The 26,738-nt window shown below is 38.2% G+C and overlaps 2 protein-coding genes across 13 annotated transcripts in view; one reads left to right on the top strand and one right to left on the bottom strand.

Annotated features, from left to right (window-relative positions):
• ARL13B (ADP ribosylation factor like GTPase 13B) overlaps window positions 1-26,738 on the top strand; it is an 83,130-nt gene that overhangs the window by 14,682 nt on the left and 41,710 nt on the right. The window lies entirely within an intron of this gene.
• On the bottom strand, window positions 13,460-26,663 carry STX19 (syntaxin 19). The gene is made up of 2 exons (XM_038408090.2): window positions 26,357-26,663; window positions 13,460-15,971 (listed from the first exon to the last, which is right to left on the bottom strand). Exon 2 carries the CDS (start codon window positions 15,904-15,906, stop codon window positions 15,025-15,027), a length of 882 nt encoding a protein of 293 aa, XP_038264018.1. The 5' UTR covers window positions 15,907-15,971; window positions 26,357-26,663; the 3' UTR covers window positions 13,460-15,024.

Here is a 26,738-nt window from a genome sequence, read left to right as displayed (position 1 = left end):
GGATACCATCATAGGGCCTAATCACATCAGCCACACTATCAGAGGCTCGTTCACCTACACATCTACCAATGTGATATATGCCATCATGTGCCAGCAATGCCCCTCTGCCATGTACATTGGCCAAACTGGACAGTCTCTACGTAAAAGAATGAATGGACACAAATCAGACGTCAAGAATTATAACATTCAAAAACCAGTTGGAGAACACTTCAATCTTTCTGGTCACTCGATCACAGACCTAAGAGTGGCTATACTTCAACAAAAAAGCTTCAAAAACAGACTCCAACGAGAGACTGCTGAATTGGAATTAATTTGCAAACTGGATACAATTAACTTAGGCTTGAATAGAGACTGGGAATGGATGAGTCATTACACAAAGTAAAACTATATTTCCCCATGGTATTTCTCCCTCCCACCCCAGCCCCCACTGTTCCTCTGATATTCTTGTTAACTGCTGGAATTAGCCTACCTTGCTTGTCACCATGAAAGGTTTTCCTCCTTTCCCCCCCCTGCTGCTGGTGATGGCTTATCTTAAGTGATCACTCTCCTTACAGTGTGTATGATAAACCCATTGTTTCATGTTCTCTGTGTGTGTGTATATAAATCTCTCCTCTGTTTTTTCCACCAAATGCATCCGATGAAGTGAGCTGTAGCTCACGAAAGCTTATGCTCTAATAAATTTGTTAGTCTCTAAGGTGCCACAAGTAGTCCTTTTGATTTTTATGTTGTCTCCAGATTTTGCTACCTGACTGTTTACCCCTTTTTCCGGTTCATTTATGAGTATGTTGAACAGCACTGGTCGTGTTACAGAGCCCTGAGGGACCTTGCCATTTACATCTCTCCACTGTGAAAACTAACAGTGTTTCCTGCCTTTTAACTAGTTACTGATGCATGAGAGGACCTTCCTCCTTACCCTATGATTGCCTACACAGTATTACAGTTGCCGTACTGTATTGTGATGTTACTGACGTATTTGTACACATCAGTTCAAGTATTGTGGTGTTAGGGGGCTAATTCTTTTTTTGAGTTTATTCAGAACTTTGATCTCTTGAACTGAATGTCATGATTACTCTAATTACATTTATGGCATTTGATCCTCTCATATTTAGTCCATTGTAAGTCCAGTTTATTCACATTTGTTTCAGTAAAAGTAGAGAAGTTTAACCAATAACATAGTAGTATTTTTGTACTTAATACTTTGGTAGTGTTTCCATTGATACAGTAGCTTCAAGGCAGTTTGGTGTGGTATATTGTGTGAAAACATCAGTACAGGCTTATGCAGTGATAATAACATTATTTTTATAAATGGCTCTTTATATTTTATATCCCCAGTAGTGCTGGGCATAATTTTTCAGGTGAATTTTTCTCCAAAATCTGCACGTTTGGGTTCACTTCAGTGAATTGTTTTGGCTGAAACAAAAAATGGTTTGTTTTGACACTGTCCTAGTGAAACACTTTGATTTTTTGTGGTTAGATTCACAAGGGGATTTAGGCATCATTCACAAAACCACTGGAAGAGGAGGTAGTGATGGTGGTGCTGCCTATTGTGTTAATTTAGAAGGAATAAAGGGGACTAAAGAGTCAAAGGTGTTAATATAACCCAGCCACTGCCCAACATTAGATAGTGTCAAACATGATTCAGGGTTTGGTATACAGAAATCTTAGCCTATTTAGTACCATTATAGCACAGAATTAAAAATCCTTTTTTAACCTTTTATTAAAGATATAGAAAATGAAGAAAAAACAGTGAAAGCATTTGAAATGTAAAGTATTAAGTAAGACTTGCATTTTAAAAACATCCTTTGTTCCCTTTCTGCTAAACTGAAGACATTTTTAGAAAGAGTGAAAACCCTTTTTTGACAGTCTTAAATGGTATTAAAGATGGTGATAACTATCCTTTTTTTGGAGAAAAGGGTTTAGTTGAGCTGGGTTGGAGCTGTTGTTGCTGTCCTTGTTAAAGTTGGATCCCATTTCCTAGAGGAGAAAACACACAAAGCACACACAAAAGGAGAGAGAAAAGAAGAGCAAAGATGAAAAAATGCAGCTTCTGTCTCTGATGTAGACTTTCACTTGCAACCCCATTGCTGGAGAAACACAGGCACAATACATAGTCTTATCAGCCATTTTGATCCTTGGCAAACTTGTACCACCAGTGGAGGTGGCAGTGTTATCCGGTTCCCTCTCTGACCTTTTGTGGTCAGGACCTCATTCAGGATTAGGATGAAGCAGGTCCAGGGTCCTAGGAGACGGTAGGGGTGGCAGGCATGAAGGTGAAGCTCACTCCTTCCCCTTCTCTTTTCTTTGTCAGTCAGCATCACATTAGCCAGCTTTTCCTCTCTGCTAATTTTCTTCTTACAAAAAGACACTTTGAGAACCCCAAAAGGGAGTGATGGGCAGAACAGCTTGTCTCTTCGCTAGGTTGTCCACTATGTTAACTAGGCCTAATTTGTGATATTCCAGTGTTAGTTCTTGTTTATCAAGCATGATCTTAACACAATCCTTGAGTTATACCATAGGCTTTTTGTTTTTACTAATTAATCTTTTTGTTTCTTTTGCACCTTTTTACAGGTGGTTATTGAGATTTCTTATGAACGTCACACTTCCATTTTCTACAGTTGAGCTCACTGTTAGGATAAACTTCTAGGCCCAGTAATCACAACATACCTCCTCCACCCATATGCACAATTGTCCAGTTGCTAGGGCACTCAACGGGGATGGGCGAGCCCTGGGTTCAAATCCCTTCTCTGGATCGGATCTGTTGCATCCCAGTGAGTATCCCAAACACCAGGCTATAGAGTATCCTGGAGTGGGACTCTCTCATTCTGTTGAAGCTGTTTCTCTTAGTATAAAATATTTGAATAGCCATTGGGCCGGGGTGAGGAGAAGATAGTGTGACACTCTATTCGGGGTTAGGGAGCATACCTGGGTTCCAGTCCCTGTTTCAGAGGTGAGTGCCTAATCACCAGGCTGTTGGTTATAAAGGGTACTGCTGCCTCTTCATTTGTGAATCTAGCCTTTCATTTTATTTGCTTTTAAAAAAAAATACCAAATGCAAAACAGTACATTCAGCCCAAACTGAATCTCTTCAATTTTTTTTTTACAACTGCCATTGAATAAAAAAACCCAGTTATTTGCCTAGCTCTAATTACTAGTAAATTTAAGCATTCATAAGTTGTGCGTATCTAACACAAGGTGGTGCTACTGGTACATGATCAGAAAATCTAATTAGAGAAAGTTTACTTTAATAGCAGTTGGGATTTGTGTTTGGGTTGGTGCATATGCTTAATTTTAAAAAAAAGTTGAGGGTTTCAGAAGGTCTAGCAACTAGAAGAACTTTAAATTTTGTTTGAATATGATTGACTTCTAGAATTCTACTTCTCTTAGAGTTCTTTGTTTAAAAACAAATATTTGAAGAACACCAGAAATAACAAACTTTACTAATTCTATTTTTAGAATAATTGTGCAAAAGTAGTACTGTACAACAGCTCTGTCAAAAGAAACATGGAAGTCATAAATGGTAAACTAGGACAAAACCCATGTGTGGCAGGCACAAGATTGGATTTTATAATATATATATTAATATATATACAATGCATCAGTTTAGCCATACATAACAAATATTATCTACAAGGTTACCATGCATATAATTTGGAGGAGAAGCTCTTTGCTTTAAAGCTTAAGTGCTGGGAATGTGCTAGTGTATGAGACTTCAAAAATGAAACTGACTAGTCTGTCTTGATCAAGTTAAGTGAAGTGCTGAAAGCAAACAGCATAAACGTTGAAAAGTAAATTAGGTTTTTTACTTGTCGTCTTTGTTATCTATGATGGTGTTGGTGGTACCAGGAAGACAATAAATCTATTTCTAAAAATATTTTAACCAACAGTGTTTTTAAAAATGAAATTGTGACAGTTGATTGTGTAATCTCTCTAAATGAATAAAGATTGTTCAGCTTTGTTATAAAATCTCTAGGTGTTGATCCTGTAGTTGGGAAGGGTGGGTCTTTGTGCCTATACAGAGCCCCTGTGACTTCAGTGGATTTGACAAAGGCAAATGGTCCTACCTGAATGGATCTAATTGCGGGGTCAGCACCATAATCGTCATGCAGTGGGCTAACTCAGTCTTCAAGTTTGTTGAAGTTGTTGCTTTTTAGCTGATTGACAGTACAGGATTTGTGGCATGCTGCCAAAATTCATGTTGTCCATAAATCCTAGTCCTGAAAAGGGATTCACCCATGCACAGCCCCATGACCCCACACGAGTCAGTGGATCTTTTTCCAGGTTTCGTGCAATGTGTTTTACAGTTCTTTCTCTTTTCTTTTCTTGTACTAAGATTTAGTAAATGATGCATTGACTTTTGAAGTTAAAGTTTTAGAAAGTAGAACTTTATGGCTCAAATACAGTATGTTTAACTGTTAACAAAATGTTTTTAATCATTTTTTTCCTACTCTATTGAAATTAAGAGAAAAAGCTGCACACACAAAAAACAAAGTATCAGGTGAATAATGACCATAACTAAATGGAAGGAACCAGTCTCTGGAGTCACAGCTCAATTCCACTTCATTTTCAGCATATGTGTGCTGAAGAGTGATGAGAGTAGTTGAGATCTGATCACTGAATAGAAAAAATAGATATTAATGTTTCTTTTTAAGCATGAAATATCTATTGTAGATTGAGCTAAATGCCATAATTTTAACATGGCTAGCACTGTTTTAATCCATCTATCCTAAATTATCATATACTATGTAAGATTGTTCACTCATACAAAAGCAAATGCTTGTGTTCTTCATACATTGAAGTATAGCTGAAGTATTAGAACGTACATAAGACCGTCTCTGATTTTCTGTACAGCAAGTAAAAGCCTTATTGCATGTCCATAATCGGTTTAATAAGCAATCTGCTTATCAATTATTGTATGCAAGGCCATAGAAAACCATCCCTCTTTCAAGGAAGCTGTATCCCTTTTTTAATCAGGCAATCATTTATTTTGGCTGTCCTGGTTGCAAGTCTAACTGCACCTCTACATTCGGTGTTCCCTCTCATCTCTTAGGCCTTGTGCCTTAGCCTCTCCTGGAGTGGAATTCCACAATTCTCTCACTCTTAGATTGGGCCCTGGGATACAGCACCCTGTTTAATCAACCATGCTTATCTAGACTGTCTGACTGAGCTCTAACACTTGTAGTTCTTCCTTTCAGGAGTCTGACAGTAGTGAATATAGTGACCGTACGCCCTTCTTAAAACAAAGTACTGTAGGAATAGGAAGAAAGCATTTAGAGAGAGGATTTTAAATGTCTACATGCATGTCAGTCGTACCTAAGGCTTGTCATCCCTGATGTTAACCTAGTTAGGCCTCACTTCTGCGTGTCTCCACTTGGTTCCCCTGAACAAATACCCCCCTCTCTTCGGAGAGACTTTTTGACCTGCTGTACTCATTTGCTCTTCTGCTTAGGTTGGCTGTGGCCCTTCTAGACAATATGAGATTTGCAGACTGGCTGAGGAAGAGGTAAACTCTTTAAAACTAACAGTCCTTAATAACCTTTTAAGTGTTTGCTGAAAGGTGGCTTATTTTGAGCCTTTCTTTTGTTTCCTGCATGTTTTTACTTGTAGCCCTCTATTAAACAAAACCAATATAGTCATACAGTAAATATCCCAGTAACCGTGTCAACATAGAGCATTCATAAATTATTACAGAGCAGCTCCAATTCCATCAGTGTCTAATAAAAATTGCATGGGGAAGGAATGATGGTGGTAAAGGCACAGAAATGGAACTCAACTCAGGTTCTGGTCTCAGCTCTGCCCCAAACCTCTTGTCACCTTCAACAAGTCAGTGTAGTGCCTGACTTTTTTTTTTTTAATAGAACAGGTGCAATTATATGTATTCAAATACCGCAATTGTATACACACAGTATTTGTAGTTACATGGTGAGTTATGCACCTAACTGGTCATGGGTGCATGAAGATGCCTGGCTTGTGCATAATCATATGGTTGTTTGAAAATCAGGCTTTTAAATGTTTCTTCCTCCGGTTTGCTCTCTGTGAAATGATGATAGTACCTCACTCACAAGGGTGATGCAAGAGTAAATTAATGTTTAAGCGCATTTAGACTTTCTGATAGAAGGTGTTGATTACAATCAATGCAGGAATAGTTTTTCACAAATAATTCCATCTTTGGGGCTGCCCCAGATCAGCCCTGTTCCCAAACATGTGTTGATATTGGTAAGTGCAACTGGATAATAGATTACGACTAAAATTAAAATGTGTCTTTCCAAAGAGGGGTCAATTTCATGTCCATAAAATTGTCATGCTGTAGCAGTCCGTAGGTCCATCTAGTCCGGAATCCTATCTCCAACAGCAGTTAGTTCCTGATACAGCAGAGAGAGGTGCAGTAAGAAAGCAGAATCGTGATAATTAGCCCCATACACAGGGTCTCGAAACTTTCTCTAAGAACTGGAACTAGGGTTGAAACATGAAACATGAGGGTTTATATCCCTTCCAGAATTTTTATAATTAATTATAATTCTGAAGATTCTTGTTATGCATATACATGTCCACTCCCTTTTTGAATATTGCTAAATTCTTGGCTTCAGTTAATTCAGGTGTAAATGAGTTTCTTATTCTAACTTTTGTCAGTTTTGAATTTTCCACCTTCTAATTTCATTGTCCCCTTTGTTTTGTGATATGAGACGGGGGAGAGCAGAAGTCCCCGACCACTCTTCTCTCTACCACTTATTATTTTATATGCTTGTATCATATCCCCTTTTATTTTATTCATTTCCTAAAATAAGCAATCCCAATCTTTTAAACTCTGCATATGAGGATTTTCCCATGCCCATAATCATTCTTGTCACCGTTCTCTGAGCCCCTCCTTGATTGCGGCAATATCTTTTTGAGACAGGATAACCAGTTCTGTATGAAGTATAGGGTATTCCAGATGAGAGGACACCACTGATGCCTATTTAATACAGCTAGGTAGAGTTTCTAGATCTGCCATCTCCCTTTGCATTAACTGATATGTCTGAACTTATAGAAGAGCATGTCCAAATACAATTCCGGTCCATGTCAGGTAAAATAAATGCCTATTAAAGTGTGTAGTCCATTTTATCAGTATAGCTGTGCGTACTCAGTTTTTCTGAAAATCAAAACCTAGGTGTGTCAAGTTGAGTGTACAGAAATTCAAAGTTGCGCAGTTGATGAACATTTTTGGAAAGATGTTAGGTCAGTAATTGTGTTGATGCACAAGAATAAGTAGAATCTGGTTCCTGTAAATTTGAGCAGGGCTAATAAGTAAAAAGCAGTAAAAATTGTTCATCTCTTTTCTTCTATTAACATTAACAAATATAACTGAATACACATAGGGAACAGACCTTCTGGATTAAATGGTTCCTTTGTTATTTTTAGATATAATTGTTTTTACTTGAGCTGTACTTTAAGAAACCATGACTGCAGTGTATTTTTGATTTAGTATAATTTGGTTTTATTTTAGCATAAAAAAATCATGCTGTTCATATCTCTGGGATATAGTTTGTGAGACCTGATTTCCATTAACAGTGTTTAAATAAAACTATATTCAAGGTTCTTTTAAGCTGTTACGTGCTGACATTTTGGCCCACTGCTTTGTGCAGTGGTTAACTTTGAAGTTGCTAATGTTTATATAAGAGCATCATTGTAGCAGTAAACAATTTACAAGCTCCCCCCACAGCCCTCAGCTACAACGCAATTGATGTTGCATGGGGTGCTTTCAGTTAAAGGCCCTAAACTATAATCCCATTCTAGTGGAAATAGGGCTTAGCCTATTTTTCCCCACTTAAAAAGCACAATGCAAGATCTTTGGGCAGATATTTCCCAAGTAATGGAGCTATAGAATGGCTCAGTTACATTCTACCTGAAGATGACCATCAATGTGAAATCATTCAGATTAGTAGCTAAATTGGGGTGGGGGGGAGAGAGAAATATGAATGAGACGCATTGTAAATTCTGTGAGCCTCATTCATACGTTTCCTAGACATAGCTGTATGTATTAGAAGTGCATACTGAAAGCAGCATATGAAAGACTGATACATGGGACATCATCTCTTTCATAAAATCTGCAGATATGTTGGCCACTGACACCTCGTGCAGTACTGTAGGATCCTTCAGGTGGAAAGAGCATGAGTTTAAAAATGCTGGGGGAGTTTTCCTTGTAATTTTTTTAAAAAAAAGTGTTTTTCAATTCGCTTCAAAAACCTTTCACTTTTTGACAGTACCAAAAAATGGTTAGTGTTTGGTTTAAAAAAACAAACAAACAAAACTTTTTGGTTTTCACAAACAAAAAAACTTTTAATCAATTTTTTTAAAATTTTTGTTGAAAAAACAACCTCAACCAAACTGAGAGGTGTGAGTGAAAATTTCCATTTTGACTGAAAAGCCATTTTTGTCAACGTTTAAATGAAAATATTTTGAGCAACTTTGCTGAAAGGCTCTATACAAAAGTGAAAATATTTTCTAATTTCTTGTCACCTTAGTTTTGTGAGGTGTGTGACACATTATGCCCCATATTCTTCATAGAGATACTATGATGTGATATGTAACTAAGATGTATTTTATGCAAGATGGGTCATGTGAGGTATCACTGAAAAGGTTGTGATTTACTGAATATGATTATCATATTTGTTTGCATGTATCATTTCTGTATCTGAAGTTAGGAATATTGACTGTATCAATTACCAGTGGGTTTACACCTGGGGAAAGCCCACAAGACAGAATGCAATCAGTCTAGATGGCTCGCTGTGAGGAAGAGCCACTAGACAGAACAATAGGTCTTTGAAGATGCTAATCTCCTACCTTCCTGGAAAAGCTTCCTGAGGATCTTACAATTTAGTCTTTGAGTTATGGCTGTAGGGTCATGTGATCAAGTCACCTGGTACTGGAATCCATCTTGGAATATCAGTGTTTTTTCACTGACTGGCATGGGAACTAAGTTTGGAAACAAACCATATGCAAAAGCTATTTAAGGCAGGGGAGTGACCTCAATGTGGGTCATTCTTCACTGTCACCCCACCCAAGATGACTGCTGGAAACATCTAAGAAAAAGACTGGGGAGAGAAGAGCTGAGCCCAGGCTGGAAAGGTATCTGGCCTATGAAAGAAATACCTAGAGTTTTAAGCTGCGAGCAAGAGTAGCTTGTCTTCAAGAACCTCTGCAATCTGCCTAAAACAACATTAGGGTGAGAATTTTCTAGATATAACCAATTTCTTTAGGATATTGAGCTTAGCTTTCATGTTTGTTTCATTTACTAGGTAATCTGCTTTGATCTGTTTGCTATCCCTTTTAATAAATTAAAATCTACCTTTTGTTGTTTTGTTTTGGTCATAACCCAGTGTGTGGAATTCATAACTCGGGGGCAAAAAGCTGTTGCATATCTCTCTCCACATTGAGGGAAGGAGCAAATTTCATGAGCTTACGCTGTGCAGTTCTCTGTGCAGCGTAAGATGTTGTAATTTTGAGTTTGCACTCCAGAGGGAGGTGTGCACTAGAGTATCTGTGTAGTTCCTTGCTGAAGCCTTCCCATGCATGGGCTAGTCAAAAAGCCTTTTTGCATGTTACAACAGCTGGGTGTGTCCCTACATGTATGTATGCTGATGAAAATGTGAGATCGGGAGCGGGTCTGCAGCTTGTCACAGCAATACAGTTAAAGGGAGCACAGGCTGGCTCAGTGTTACCCAGTTCCAAGTGACACCCCAGGGGGAACCTGTCAGAATGTAGTTATCAGTAATAATTATGTCTTGGAGTTTAATGTCCTTTTAAGACATCTCTCTTTAGATCCTGTTGGCATCTGCTTTTTAATTTATCCATAGCTAGAAGTACTATCTAAAGACATTGATCTACTACATTTTCTTTGCCATACAACACTACTGCTTAATTTGCTAAACTTGTTTTGCTAATGTAGATCTTGTAAGAGTGTTGGAACACTTAAATGGCTAATCAATATTTTATATGCAGTGAACAGCAGTGGAAAATAAGTTAGAGTAATAGAAAGTAAGACTTGTGTTCATGTGATTCATATGGGTCAGTTCTCTCATTGATGTCCTAGCAGTTTAAACAGATCTCTAATGCTAATGGTTTTTTTTTCTTTTGTGCATAAATTCCCCTATGCTCTAATTGGGAGGGAGGGTCTAGATCTCATATTATGTAGACAAATATCCAACCTGCTGGCATTATTAAAAATGATCTTTTCTCTCTAAGTGCTTGAAAGTATGGCAGTGAGAGAGTAAATTTCATAAAAATGTCAATGATAGCCCTTGAGGCTTATAATAGATTGCTGGATAGGGCAAGGGGAAATGTTGTATTTTCAAGGCAGAAAGTTATTTTTCTTTTCTGCTATCTATTTTGTTAATGAGGGAATGTAGCTGCTAATGTATCAAATAGTCGCATAACACAGTCATGACTAACACACTTTTCTAACCAAAATGTATTTTCCTTTGTCTGTTAGCTTTTCTGTACAACTCTGCGGCTATAGAAAGCCCATTTTATGTTCTAGTAGACTGCCCTTATAAGATCTTGTGTTTTTATTAGTTGCGCACATATACTTCAAGCACCTTGGTTAACCAACATAAATGATCTACATCAAAGTCTCACAATGTCTACATACATTCTACTTTCATCAATTAATAGCAGCCTTTGCTTGACAAAATACGACAAGGGATCTTTACACATTTTGAGCCCTATGCCTGTTTTTTTTCTTTCCTCTCAAAACCTTGGCAATATATATTTGTCTGTCTTATTGTGCTCTAATACGGACAGCAGAAACAAAATTCTTTCACTATTTACTTCCTCCTAGATGGAAAATTATTTTCATAACTATTGTTGAAAACCTGGGCTTTATTCCATATTAAAAAATAGAAGCGTTTTTTTCTTTTGAAGTAAACAGTGTTTTATTAAACATCCCTACAGTGTTAGCAGGAAGAACTGGACTGGTAACACATTTCTTTCACAGATAAAAGTGCAATATGTACATCTATAACACAGGGGATCTTGTGTAAACAGGTGGTGTTTGTTAAAATGTGCACTTCATTAGAATATTTTAGGCAGGGTTTCTTGAACTTTTGTCATAGTTTCCCTCCCATTCAGGTACAGAAAAAAGGCCACAGGGAATGGTGCATGTTAGTAGCATATTAGCCATGGCAGCTCGCTCCTGCTCTCTCTCTCTCTCTCTCTCTCTGCTGTCTTGTTTCCACTTAACTCTTCCAAAGCCAAAGTGGCTATATAGGATGTACACAATATACCATAGAACTGTGGTTTTCAAACTTTTTTTCTGATGACCCAGTTGAAGAAAATTATTGATGCCTGCGACCCAACGGAGCTCAGGATGAGGAGTTTGGGAGGGGGCTCTGGGCTGGGACACGGGGTTGGGGTGCAGGAGGGAGTCAGGGCTCTAGGCTGGGGATGCAGACTCTGGTGGGGCTGGGGCTGAGTGGTTTGGGGTGCAGGAGGGGGCTCTGGGTTTGAGGGGGTTCAGGGCTGGGGCAGGGGATTGAGGTGTGGGGTTGAAGCGCAGGCTTACTTCCAGTGGCTCCCGGTCAGTGGCGCAGTTGGGATGCAGAGGCAGACTTCCCGCCTGTCCTGGCACCACAGACCACACTGCGCCCTGGAAGCGGCCAGCAGCAGGTTCGGTTCCTAGGTGGAGGCACACAAGCAGCTCCGCGTGTCTCTTGCCTGCTGTGCTCAGGGCAGAGGCTCCCCCACCTAGGAGCCGAACCTGCTGCTGGCCACTTCCGGGGTGCAGCGGGGTGTCAGAACAGGTAGGGACTAGCCTGTCTTAGATGGGCAGCACTGCTGACAGGACTTTTAACGGCCCGGTCGTCGCTGCTGACCAGAACCGCCACGACTCAGTGCCTTCCATTCCGCGACCCAGTACTGGGTTGCGACCCACAATTTGAAAACCACCACCATAGAAGGTTCTGCTTTAGTAGAAAGCTTTTGGAAGAAAAAAGTTCTTGTGCTTGAGCCTGAAACTCAGCTTGATAAATATTATCTTAACGCTGATGCACCGTGTGTGTGTGTGTGTGTGTGTGTGGAGAGAGAGAGAGAGCAAGCTCTTAGCCCAATTAGACTTTGTTTTCACTGATGATTTTGGATGTCCGAATTTGCAGTTGCTGAACTTGAGACTTGTTTAAAGAGGCCTGATTTTCAGAAAAACCTTCTGGAAATTAGGCCCCACTCAAGTGTGTCAAATTGAGCACCCCAAATAGCTATTTGCTTTTAAAATGTAGGTCTGTATTTTATAGAAGTTGCTTGCTATAATCACAGCCTTTACATGAAATCTTGACGGATTGTGCATTAGTGTCCAAAGGAGGAATTCAAAGAAACTTTCTGTTAAGAATTACTTTGAAATCCAAGGTTCTGATAATGCTTTAGCACAGGTAAGTGTGGATTATAATTTAAATTTGGAGTGGGGAGTTGCTCCATTATATTTCTAAGCTAAATGTAAGCTTTTAGAATTAGTTTAGTAGTTCTCTATGTGGGTTTATTAGCACCAGTAGTGACTGCATGGGATTCTAGCATAATTATCAGAGAAAACTAGCAAATCCAGTTTCTCAGAATTTCAGTAGGTTTTAATCTGATCACTCTGAATATGTCTCTATTTGCTTGGTTTCTAGCATGTTCCATGGAGGTTTGGAAATGTTTCCAAGTTTTTCCTGAACGAATTTATCTCTGTTCCATTGGCATTCTCAGTTAGAATCGCAGCAGGCCAGCATTTTGAAAGCTGGAGGGTGCAATGCTATTCCAAATGGGACCTTGAGCAGAGGAGGGAGATGGCAGTGGGGATGTAGATGGTATGAAGCACTCCAGATCCACCTACTTCTTCCCACTGCAGAAATACTTCTGCTGCAGGGAAAGCAATGGGCTGCCTGTCAAAAGTAATTTGTCTTCACTTCCTGCCTTCCTAATGCAGTTGTCCTTGGGAGCAGCTTAAGTGTCTAAGGCTGCAGGCTCAGCTAGCTCAAGCTTTGCTTCTCATCTTAGCTGCTTGTGGCCCCAAGGGACTCAAGCACCACAGCACATAGCGCTTTAGGCAGGATGGGAGGGGGGAATAAAAACACCAGAAAGAGCAAAACAAAATTAAAAATCGAAAGGCAAATATGCTTAAAAGAAGAAATAAAAAGGTAAGGGGAGGTAGAGAACAGAGATAAAAGGATGAGAGGAACCTGGCTGGGGCCTGGTGCAGGTGGGGCCTGGAGGGTATCCAACCATCAATCTATCTTGAGGGGAACTAATACAAAAGAAAAAAGCTGCTTGGGGGCCTCTGCATTGGGCTCCAATCTAATCTTTGCTACCATCTCTGCGTTGGACTCCATTGCAGGTTTGCAGTGGCTGAAGAGGTAATGTCCGATTGTTTAATCGTAAGCATAGTTTTAAAAGGCAAATTCAGACTTTTTTAAAAATTAATTTGCTAGAAGTTGAAAATCTTGGGATATAGATTCTGAAGTTTAAAAAGGAGAATTAATTCATGTCACTTTGGCTACATCAGGGAATATACTTTTTTTTTTTTTTTTTGAGTCCACAGTGCTGTATTTTGGTATCCCCGCACATGGAACGCTTTTTTCATGGTCTTGCTGTTGTATTTATTGCCACTGTAACATTCTCAGTGTAGTTTTATATGGAAATATTCATGTACTTGCATATTTGATGAAAGTTCAGTTCTGCTGCTCCGACTGCTTCTAGCATAGGATTGCCAACGTTCCAGGATTGTCCCGGAGTCTCCAGGAATTAAAGATTAATCTTTAATTAAAGTTTATCATGTGACGAAACCTCCAGGAATATGTCCAACCTAAATTGGCAACTCTACAGGTTAATTGAATTTAAGAAATACTTGTCTTGAAGTGCTAGTAATTTGAGATTTTTAACTAACTGAAGACTGAAAAAACTGACTAATTTAAGTTGGCAGCTTACTGGTATGTTCTAAATACCCACCTTCCTAAATAGGAACTACTGGATAATGATCTCTTTGTGGGGATGGGGAGAGGGAAAGTCTTGAATAGAATAAAGTATGGACAGTATAACCTGTCATTGAATGAGGTTTCTATATTTCTCTAATTCACACTTTCAAAAAGCAGTGGTTACCTTAATAATTTAGAATTGTTTGGTTCAGTCCCTATATTTAAATAGTTAAGATATAGACACATTAATTACTCATCATAAACACATACATTCACTCTGGACAGAAATATAATTCATACATTTTATAAATGGAGAAATGTGCGTGATTCCCCTCTCCAGTTGGCAACGCTTTTGATTTTTATCATGATTCTAGCTGTATATGATGTTTTAATTTAAAGCCTCAGTTCCTGGAGAAAAGTGATTAAATAGATATCTCAGCTTGCAAATTAAAAAAAAAAAATTGCTTGTCCTCATAGTTGCTGAGAAAAGCCTGAAAACATGACTCGGGTGCAAGATGAAGGCTCAAAAACTAGAAGGCAAATAAAAATAACCTTAAATTTATTTTGTTTTTAAAAAAACATAACTAAGCCAGTCTCAGGATTTTTGGGGCCCGACACATGACTTCTGAATGTTTGGTGTTAGCAATACTATTAATACTTCCCAGCACCACAGGCGGCACCTTCTATGACCTTGCGTTTGTCGCATTGGTCGCTGTGATACCCCACCAGCTCCACTGGACAACCTCTGGTAAAGCAGGATTACTCTGGGTTGGTAGGATCAGAAAAGGTGATCTTTCCACTTCATCTGTGTTTCCAATGTAACACTTCTACCATAGCCTAGCAGAAGCGGAAAAACTGCTGAGAATCCCTAGGTACTACTTCTCTAGTTCTGCCAGGAAGAGCCACTTGCAGGAGCACAGATAAAAAAAAAATAAAAATAATAATAAAAAAAAATCTTAAGTGTGAGATGCACGGAAGTAAAAGGAAAGAGCCCTCGAGATGCGGAGAGTAAGCAGAAACAAACTGAAGTGTAAATGGAACCCACAGAGCTGCTTCAAAAGTTCTACTGGCAAAATGGTAGCCTGTGAAATTTGAGAATCATCCCTTTTTGTTATCTGCAGCGTGGACAACACCAGCAACATACTGCTTTACAAAGGTTTCTCTTTCTATACCTGGCTGCAAGTCTAAACTTTTCTCTTGATGTTTGAACATAATCTTGAGTATTGTTTACACCCATTTCAATGTTGTTGATGATTTCTCCTTGTTCCTCCACCAGAAGCGAGATCTGGATAAAAAATTCCTTCAAGTCTTTGATATGGTTCTCCAGATTGATCAATTCTTTGTGTCTTTGTTCAATCTCTGATAGTTGAGCTTTAGTGATTTTGACTTCAGTAAGCAGATTTTCATTGAAAATCTCCCATTTTCCTTGTTGAAGCATATCATTCACTTCTTCCTCAGAGACCTCTTTCCCAACCACATCAAGCTGGCGGACAATGAATGTCTTGCATTTCTCCTGCTTGGCTGTTATAGCATCATTGTATGAAAGCATGGTGTTTTGGAAACGCAGGAAAAGGAATGCATGCTGAGATGTAAGGATTCTTGCAATGGCGGAAGATGGCCCTTGTTCGCTTTCAGACTTCTTCACTGTTTTTGACAGTTCATCCAAGCATTTACTTACGTGCTCTGCTTGAATTTTTATTTCTCTTGTAATGTTGGACTCCTTTTTAATAACACTGAACCTTCTCATTGAGGACATGAGGTTTTTCTGCTGCTGACCAAACTTTTGAACATCCTCTGCCAAGTTACTAATCTCATCCTGAAGTCTCTGGATTTCATTTAGGTGCCTCTCAGTTATGGGCTCTTTCTCATAAATAATAGCTTGCTGTTCAAACTCCACTTGGTCGTCTTCCTTCACCCCAGGCGCACAGCTGTTCTCTTCAGCTAGCTGCAGTTCTTTTGCTCGCAGTTTAAGTTCTTGAAGGCGGTCTTTCATTTTTTCTGTCGTGCAAGGAACAGCAGGCTGACTTTCTTTCCTTGTGAGTTGAAGTCACTGTAATCCTAAACGTAACAACAACAACAAAATCCTGTTTAGCAATTATCTGCACACAAACTGTCTATGCAGATGGCAGAGAGCTATTACTGTGCACAGAGATAAGATGTCAAAGAAGCACCAAATGGGAGAATGAGCGTCTGACTAAATGTACCTTGTATCTGGTGATTACAGCTATTCGATAAATTGCATTTAATATGTATTGCTGACTGCCTCACCTGCACCCTGCCCACTAATCTACTTCCACTAGGACTTGCTGTAAAACCGCAAGGCTTTGACTTGCTTCAAAAAAGTGCCAGTTAAGAGCATATCTCAGCCTTTTCACTGCAGAATTTATTCCCCAAATTTATTCCCCACACTAACCTGAAGCCCAAGATGGGCTGTTCAGTCCTGGGGCAGCAGTAGTTTTATGATTTGGTATCTAGAAATTAAAATGGATTAGAAAATGAAGGTAGGGCATGTTTGAAAAAATTGTCATTAAATAATTTGTTTTAATGTGAATTCTTGGAGTGTGAGGTGAAATTCCTACTAGCATAGCTCTGAATTTGCAGGATTAGAACAGGAGTTTTATACTATTCTCAGCTTCCCAATGGGCATCACTGCACTTAATTTCTAGTCCTGGGATGTTAAAATTCCTTTATTGTTCTGTAAGTTGTATTTGGTTCATACAGCATTCATGGTAGTATAGTTGGAAGGTTTTCTCTGCCTTTATTAGAATTACAATAGAACCTCAGAGTTATGAACACAGGATTTTGAAAGGGAATGAAACCAATGTCTGATGATGCAACTTTAACCAAAGAGCACACTTGGAGTGAAGCTTTCTTTGAATTTTTAGCTTATACTGTCTTTGGTGTGCAATAGTTTTAAAGTATTTAGTTAAATGTTATACTGTACGGGTCATTACATAGAGCAGAGCCCCAGATGGCTGCTTGTGTTGCTTGTGCTTATTGCTGGCTCACAGATTCATAGGGGCTTTCAAATAGTGGTCGTCTTAAACAGGGTGGTGAAAAACCTTGTATGGGCTGGTGTCTCAAATGTGGAATTGACATGTTTTAATGTAGTGACATTTTTGTGGCTGTTTCAGTGCTATTGCTGTTAAGCCCTCTTCTCCTCTTCCTACCCCTCACCCCCCCCATCAAAGGAGAAAATAATTGATGGGAATAATTGATGGGATTGTTTTTGCAGTAGAATCTCCGTTCCAAGCTACTGCTCTGGAATAGGACTTGGGGTAACTGTCTAGTTCAGGATTTTTGTGAAAGTACAGCATAATATGAGAAAGTTGTATAGTACCTGATAACCTTATATTTGGAGCTACTAGTGTAAAATTCATTTTAATGTCTCAAAGCTTTAGTCAGCCCAAATATTTTTTTCTAGAGGACCTCTACAACATGACTCTGAAACTTTTCTGGAATTAAACATTGATTATACTAGATCTGAGACAGAAGGGATATATTGAAATTATAAACCGAAGATAACTACACTTGGGAGTGTAAATTACACAAGCATCATTAAATGTGAAGTGAGTGACTTCTCAGTGCTTTCTTTAAAAAATTGTTTATATGTTGAATGGGAAATGTATTCTATATATAAAATGGAAAATAGTTTATATCTAATCTAAACAAATTTAGGATTTTCTTTAAATTAATGTCTAAATTTGTTCATGTTGATTCCAAACTGCTGCTTTGTCTATCAGGATAACGAGTTGTCAGCATAATACGTCTACGTTAGCTGTAACAGAGCAACAAATTACCAAGGGTAGATCACTTCTGGGTTAAATTATGTTCATAATCTTTTCTGTGAATGATCAGGAACCATAGGTCTAGTCAGCAAAACAGGTATGTACATTAGGAATGTCAACTCGGATATCAACCAACTAGTGCTGTAGTACTGTTTTTATTAAAGTTTGCCTAGTAGAACATGTGCATTGAAGAAAAACACAACACTCTCCTTGAACTCAAAAATGACTAATATTTTGCTCAAACTTTCCAAAAAACTTACCATCTGGCAAAAAGCAAGAATGGAAAATTTCAAAGTAAGAGGTAAAGACTGAAGGAAGAGAGGAGCATGTGATAATGGGGTTGTAAAATAAACTTCTGTGCGTTCTTAGCTATAGAGGTCATTACTGACTGCTGTGACAAAGGATAAATGATGAAAACTTATTGTAAACTGTTCACTGGTCCTTACAGAACTATACACAGTACAATGACTACAGTCATGGTCCGTTGTTTGGCTCTGAAATCCTTTTCATTGTGTCTACAGAGATGATCCGAATGTTCTAACAGTTAGCATTTAGGTAGATTTACTCTCTGTTACCTTTACCTTTAGGATAAACTTCTTACTAGTGGCAAAAATGGAGGATTTGTGCAGACTGGGACACTACATCTCCCTTCCTATGGACTTAAGGGGAGTTCAACTGCGTCCTATCTTGAAAATTTCCCACCGCTCTTAATTGAATTGTACCTTTTGCACAAGGTTAATCTTCAGATGAACTTCACCAATTAGATCAGAACATATTCAAATATATGAAGCAAGTTATGTTTTTAAGGCCCTTCTGTAATGTTATCAGAGTTCACCATCATGCTGCCAAGTTTCAACTCCATAACCTTCAAATAATTCAAAATTGCTTAGAGTTACTGTGTAAGGAGTTGCCCCCACAGTTAGTAAGTGTAAACTAGTGGAATGTAGTGCCATTTTGGCTGTTTTTTTGGTGGTGATAGGATAATTTTTTAATATACTGATGTTTTTAAAAAAAAGTGAAGATCTTCAACAATCAAGTTATATATCATCCAAGTAGTGACACACGTAATGACAGCGGAGTGATTCCTATAAATTATGTCAGTATGCAACATACCTTTTGTACATATTTATACAGTAGTGTGAACACCTAATAGTACAGTTGTAGTTTCTCTGATCCCTAGTCTACACTTAAGGTCCCTAAATACATTTTTGCATAATGAAAAGTTATGAAACTAAACGCTTGGGAATATATTTCCCACAAACTCTTAACTATGCCTGTCCACAAGAAGATTTAACAGGAAATCAAACAACAATAAATGTAAACTGTGTTAAGACTTTTTGCTGCAGGCCATAAGTAATTGGAGAAAAGATAGATACTGTATCCTAGCATTGGCAATCTCCCCCCCTGCTCTCCTTGTTTTTTCTTGGTTTTTGCTGCTATTTTATAGTTTTTTGTGATACAATGTAATATTTTTCTAAGAGCCAACAAATCCACCAGTGTCAGTGTTTTGGTAATGTACAGAGACTTAAGTTCAGGCAAGCCTGTTCATCTACTGGAAAACATTTTGCTCAAAACAAAGAAGCCCTTGCATGATGTATTCATGTTACAATAATTCCTTAGCATTGCTAAACTTACTGTACATCTGCCCATAGTAGAAGACATGTGATTTGTTAAAGATAACATTCTTTTGAAATGTTTCAGAATTGCTTGGCACCCTTTAGACTGCTCCAGGGAAAGTTCAGATTGGGGCATGTGAAAGTAATCGGGAGTGCTGAATAAAACTTCAGAGAAGTGACCTGAAAATCTGTTTTAGCATAACCTAACATGTCTGTTGACCCATGTTAATTTAGTATGATTTAAGAAACCTATAATTGAAAGGCAAGTTATAAGGGAACACCGTTGGTGGTAATGGGGTGGGAAAATAGAGCTTTTGTGAAGCTGAATGATTTGCAGTTAATTGTTGGAAAACTTTAAAACAAGCAGTCACCATGTTACCCCTTCAAAACCAGTTATAACCATATTGAAAGTTGGCTGCCAACTCTGTTAAGGTAAACATGCAATAGCAGAAAAACACTGGTTTTGGACATTATACGTGTTCTGTATATCTTTAAACAACTGTCTGCTTAGTTTCCAAGTATCTGAGTGACATTATCTTCAAATTGGCGAATGCACACTTTTTTTATAGGAAAATATAGTGATAGTGTATGAATGTCCTGGAACTGTGTGGAATATTCAGAATGCCGGTCTCCTCTCTTTCCCCACGCACTCACAGACTGAGCAATTAGTGTTCAAATATTAAACTCACAGTTAAGAAGAAAACACTTTAAATAGCTATTAATAATTGGACGACTTTGTGCTTTTACTTTACAGTCTTGGTGGGAATGGAATGTAAGCAATTGAAACTTATTTCCATATCTGACACCCGAACAGCCTAGTCCCTGCCTGCAAACACTGCTTGCCAATTAAGCTTGTCAGTGTGTTGGCAACTAAGAAAAATGCAAAGTCAGACGTTTCAGATAAATACAGTTGACAAGTTGAAAGTGGGGGATAGGTAGATTGTGTAATTGCTGGTAGTCTCATTTATGCTGTTGCTCAAAACAAACGGTGTAAGTGCTCAGTATTTTCAGTCAAGCCAGTGCAGCCTTAAATGGCTGTAAACACACTTGGTATCCATTTCTAACATGGTTCCAAGCTATATTACAACTGTGTTCAGAAACAACGCTATAGACTATATAAGAGAGAAGAACCCTGCATGACAGTCGCTTTTGAGCATAGTGCCTGGGAGCAAAGTTTTAAGAGTGTAGTGTGGTCTGGAGTCCAAGTCGTCATTCTTAGGTGTCTCATATTAGTAGTGCAAGAATAGGCTCAGTGAGACGTGCAACATTTGAAATGCCTATAGTTAAAATACTTTTTTGCTCCACATAGGAAAAATTAGATTACATCAGAATTTTCAGTTTGTTCAACAGCTTTTCTTGTGTATTTTCTCACAAAATTGGAGAAAAAATTGCTATGCTTTCAACATTTTGCTGTAGAATCTTCCAATGTTATCCCTAATGCTGCATTAAAGTAGATACAGAAGAAAAATTAAGTGCAGGCATAAGTTTTCTTTTTTGAATTTAAAACACCTTGCTTTCGGATATTCAAGCTAATTTTTTTGTTTATAAAATGGTAAGCAGGCTTGATGAATATTTCCTCTATTAAAAAAAGTCACTGCTTTAAAATGTTAAATGAGCTGATGTTCATGGAAAAATAGCTATTCTTAAATTGTATTGGAACGGGTCACATTTTCTGTTTCTATGCCAAATTCAGTCCAGTTAGACCAGCTTCTATTTTTAAAACACTGCTGCATTTGTGCATATTGTAAAAAAAGAATTATTCACAATAAACGCTCTGGGTATCTGTGTTATATGTTGTGCAATAAAAGGAATGTAGCAAACAGAGGGACTCTGTGAAGGTTGTTCAGCCTGAAAAAATATACTCGCTATGACAGGCTTTATATACTGAAGGTTGCTATAGTGTATTAAACTGCACTGCACTTTTATAGTGCAACATCGTTGTCCATTGTGTTGAAAAAGTAACCAGTAGCAGGCAATAATGCTTACGTTAAAAATGCTGATGTTTGAGGCTTACATTAAGAATGTGACGCCCAACTGGCAAAAAGGAATTGGGATCATACTAGAGTGAGTGCTTTGAGGGCTATTGTCCATACAGCTGTCCTAGCTTGCTGAAGGTAGGCTCTGCCACTGACTGCTTATAGGGTTGTTGATAGAGGGTGCCTGGAACAGGGCTCTGCTGTAAGCAGAGAGGGGTGTATTTAGATACTTGGCAATTAGCATGAGTAGGTTTTGAGGAAAAGTGATGGTATTGGGTGCAGTGTGTCAAACTGGGAGTCGGAGTAGAGGACAGGTTTGAGGGGAAAACAAGGAACAAGCTTTAAGAGCTGGAAGGGCTAGTGGTATTAATGAGGGGGTTGTCTGAGGTTGTTTGAGGGGGGTTTGGGGAGTTCTGGATGTGACAGACGGGGAAAAAAGTGATTTCTTTGGACATAATGGTAAGGATTTTAGGGTTTCTGAGGGAATGGTAAACTCCAGGAGAGGGGACTGCAGAATTTTGTGAAGCCGTTGTTCTGGGAAGCATGAGAATTACTGTAGATTGCTAGCCTTGACATGCTGGGTGGAGGAGAGGATTGTGAGTAGCTGAGATAGTACAGGGTCGAGAATGGGCTGAAGCACTAACATTAGTGGAATGGGAAGAAATGGTGAGTGTTGTGAATTATAGTCTGTGTAAGCTTTTATGCCTTCAAAGTGCTCTATAACAGCTGATTCTCCACATGTTCCTGTGAGGTAAACCTCTATTTACAGTTGGGGAAACTGAGATAAGAAGTGAAGTATCTTGTACACATTGAGTCATTGGCAAAACAAGGATTTGGATTAGAACTTGTGAGTTCTGGATCCTTTATTTTAAACATTGCCATAATAATAATAATAATCACAATTCCCATGCATAAAGATAGCATTTGTGCTGTATCTCACTGTGTCTTTGGGTAGTGAAAGTGAGAAGTGCATTCAGTATGGATTTCCAGAACTCAACACTAACAGCTTGGAGATGGCCTCTTGCTGTTAAATGTACACTGCACCTGGAAGTCCAGAGTGACAAACCACTCTTTTACTAACTGCCAAAACAGGCAAGCTGTGTAATGGGAATGGATAAACTTAATTAGAAACCAGAATGGAGCTTTTGAAGTTTTTAACGTGGCTTTTACCATAGCTAATATCCTAAGTTTAAAAATGTCTTAATGTTGTCAGTGCCCCCTTTTTAAAAAAAAAAAAAAGTGGCAGGGTTTTCAAAATGAGTAATGGAGATGCTGATCTTTCTTCAGTTCATTTGTGGCTACAAAATGGAGTAGCTGCACCTTTACTTGATTGTTGATGCAAATGTAATACCACAACTACTAATCACAAAACTCCCCCAATGAAAATTAGGCAAACTTCCACTGTAGTGGTGACTATTTTGGAAGCTCAGCCACTGCTATACTTCGAGGGTAATAAAACCGGGTAGCATGGGAGATGGGTGAAATCAATGCATTTAATTTCTGTGGCATCTGGTAGCTACTGAGACCATTCAAGGTTTGCTCTCCTGCTTGTACAACTGGAGATTAAAAATTCATACTCTGTAGATTACCAACTAGTGCTTGGTCCCATTTCACAGCTGCCAGACCAGAATGCTTGCATTGTAACCATGAAACAGAGCTTTACTGTTGTGTGAGAGCTTTCCAGACAACTTTCAGTATTTTTATCAAAAGAACTGCACTGTGCAAAGACCACACACCAACTATATGCTGACTCCACAATGAAGTTCTCTATCCAAGTACAGTACAGCAGAGGCAGTAGTAGTGTAACTTTCTGTACTGCTCTGCCTCTGCGGGTGAGAGATCTTAAACCTTCATGATAAACCAACCCATGGCCCCTAAGATGCTACTGCTAACAAAGCTGACAAGTTTTTTATGGACACAGTTATATGAGGAAGTAGACTAAACCCACCAATTCTCTTTACATTGGCCACCCAACTAGCTCTCAGTATGATCTGGGTCAAATAGAATCCAATGAGCTACAGGGGAAAGACTTTATATTCCATTACCCAATTACTACAAGGCTAGAGCTGGATTATTTAGTCTTCAGTCTTTTGTCTGTGGAAGGTTTCCAGTTCCTTCTCCTTTATAACGTGTTTACATATAGCTTAAATCCTGTGCATGCACATATGAAAATACCAGTTACAATCTATTGTCTGTCTGCTCTTCAGCCTGAAGTTTGGAATCCTTGTGTTGAACTCAGAGTTCTCTCTAGATAGAGCCTGTTTGATTCAAAGTCATGAGTCATGATTCAAATAGTACAGGGTGGAGAGCTTTGAGAAAACACTCCCAGTAAATAGGAATGGGATTCAGAAGTGAGGCAGGAATGATTCACAGGGTAAGTTGTTCTAAGTGAAACAAGAGTTAGAATTGTCATTATCATGATTACTTCAAGTGGTATCTTAAGAAAGGAGCTGCACTAGAAATGGCTACAAATAAAACTAACACAGAGAAAGATTATTACTATATTTCTAAGTATATCCTATACTAAGAGGTGATGGAGTTGGCTGGGGGGAAATCTTGAATTGGATAAAGTTGATTTTCTTTAATTTCCTTCCAAATGCATGTATACAAACTCTTCATTCCATCCCCATAGCAGGTGGATGGTACTGCAGCACCTTATTTCAAGGCATATCATGCCACCAGTTTTTCAGGATAACTCACTATTTTAAATGGGGAGTTTTGCTTTAAAAGTGAAGGCACAGAAGGCCCAGTTTGAGACTTAAAGTGGTATAATTCACTGTATTTGAGAGAGAATACCAGTGCCAATTTATTGGTAAGTACAAAAAAAGCACTGATGGATTATGTGTCTGGCACACTTCTCAACAAATCCAGAACATACTGTAAACTGAGTCTGTTATTTTGGAAATAGAAGGTAGGAGACTACTTATAGCTAAAAATCCATTTTAGATTACTAGTTTCATTTTGTAATATTTTGCTTGATTAATATCTGTTAAAGGTGTTCTGCAAAGAGGAGATGGGAATCAAAGGAGGCTTGCTTTCTAGTTCTGTCATAATATATAAGGAGGACTGAAAGTGCGAGTTTTTGTATGTGTTTCTTTTATATGTTAGAAATATCAATATAGTCTTGTCTTTCATGACTTTGCCAGAGATTTTATTGGAAGACTAAAAAATTGCAGAGGAGCTTACTAAGCCCTTAGTTGAAGGGGAAGGGATGTGGAATCTAAAGAAATCTTTTCTCTCAACTGTAGGCCAGGTGTTTGAGTTAAATAGGCATAAATGAAAAACACAGTGTAAACAGAGAATAAAAATCCTTTCCTGTCTTAATTGCTGAGGTTTCACTTTCCTGGTATTAGTAGGAGTAAGTCATTCCATTAGTTGTCCATATGGCCTTGCAGGAAGAACAAGGTAGTTAAGACCAGAATTTCTAACGTTATAAACAACAAAACCAAACTGAACACTTTTTAAAAATAAATGCATTTATTTTAATTATGAATTATTAATACAAGTAATAAATTCAGGCCGCCTCTATATACCATGAAGTGCAGAAAAGCATAACCTACTTGCTTTTCCTTTGCAGATCACTGTTACGATCAGATCTCCTCTGTGCATACACATGCACATACCTCTCCTTTGTTTTTCCCATTACATATGGTAAGAATCTTGGTTAATACACTACCTTGGCGGAGGGGAGAGAGAGACCAGTATCCGTGATCTCTAAATGAAACCACTGTTGCTCATGGAAAGCCATTCCTATTGAATTACTTCTGCTATTGCTAGCATTTCTGATACTGTACATTTTCTGAATTTGTGGTACCTTTCACTGTTCGTGGTTTTTGATGGGCAGTATTTATTAGAATTTCGGGAAGTACAAAGGCTTTAGAATCAATTAGAGTCACATTTGAAGGCAATACATGATTTATCTTGTCACGTCAAATTGGGTCCAAAATTTTAGGTTCTGTAGTCAGACTTTTACAAAAATTATTCCACATAGAAATGTTTTTAATATACTTGTTAAAGAAAATCCATTGGCAAGATAGGAGGCAATAAACCCCTTCAGTATTTACATTGCAGCATTGTGCTAATGCGTGAAAATCACTGGATCTTGAGCCAAGCTGAGACGGGCAAAAAAACAGAGAAAAGTAAAATTGGTTTTGTAAAATTCTTTCATGTATGATGGAGCTTCAAATATAAATACGGAAATGTGCAACATTACATTAATGTGAAAGTGTCCTTTTTCCATATTTGGATTAATCCACTAAACCATCGGTTGGATTTCAGAAACATGTAGCATTCATGTTGCTCAGGTGTCTTAAATTTTAGAAATAGGCAAATCAAGGATTAAGTTATTTTGTAATATTATGAGGCATTCAGATTTTGCCTATAGGTGAACAGAACTTTTTACTGAATGCTCGTCTGTGTATCAGCAATACTTTTCTTAAATGCCAGATGGATGATGTCAGTACTACTAAATGTACACAAACACTCCCTTTCCCATGACTCTTCAAATAAAGTTCAAAGCTCTAGTCATCATAAAAATCCTAATTGATCTAAAAGTTTGTGCTTTGACTTTAACATATGCAGAATTAAATGTTAATATGCAATCCTAAAAGAAACCCAAATATCTTAATATAAAATAAGCGTGCTCTTCTGTTTATGCAGTTTTTCACTTGGTAAACTTAATTTGACAAACTGAGTGAAGCACTCTGACGGTTTATCACTTCAGGTATGTTTTGATGTATGCTTCTCGCAGTTTTAAAACATGAACCTTCCTAATAAACGATTCTACTGACTTGAAAAATTAAAAGCAAGTCCTTTCCTTTAAGGTAATTCTGGCACACTTCCAGAAAAATACATTTATGCATTAAAACTTGTCTCACAAATTAGCATCCATATACATGAGCCGTAGAATTGTTGAGAGCATATTTACTAGTAGCACTATCAAATTCTGAGCAGGGGAGACAGCCACTATTTGTGCATCTTCACACTTATTTCATTTTAAACTGTACTGCAAACTGTTTTGTAATATTTGCAACTATTAATGCAAAATAAAACCAACTGTTTACCTTATAATTCTGTGCTGGTAGCAGTCGTCTTTTTTGTTTTGTTTTGTTCTTCGGTGCTGGAATCCTACTTCTAAGGGTGAACTTCAGTGTATCCTGAAAAGTATGATTTTGACCATTTGCTTAAGTAATGTGTCTTGAGTGCCTTTCTGTTACAGTTTCTGCATGCCTGCTCTTCCTGGTTCTTAAATAATCATCTGGAGGGTGCATCTCGGAGAGCTGTGGTATGAAAAGCTGACTCCTTGCAATGTATAACTACAGTAGAAGAGCAAACTGGTTACTTTACTCTTGAGGAATCTGGTTCTGCCAGTTGGAGACTCAGCCTTGCATTAGAGGAGGTTCATTTTATTATAATTGGCCAATAGCAGAAAGTTCCTATGACTAG

This window comes from Dermochelys coriacea, chromosome 1, assembly GCF_009764565.3.
Source record: "Dermochelys coriacea isolate rDerCor1 chromosome 1, rDerCor1.pri.v4, whole genome shotgun sequence".
Taxonomy (NCBI): domain Eukaryota; kingdom Metazoa; phylum Chordata; order Testudines; family Dermochelyidae; genus Dermochelys; species Dermochelys coriacea.
This window is presented reverse-complemented; position numbering and strand designations above follow the sequence as displayed.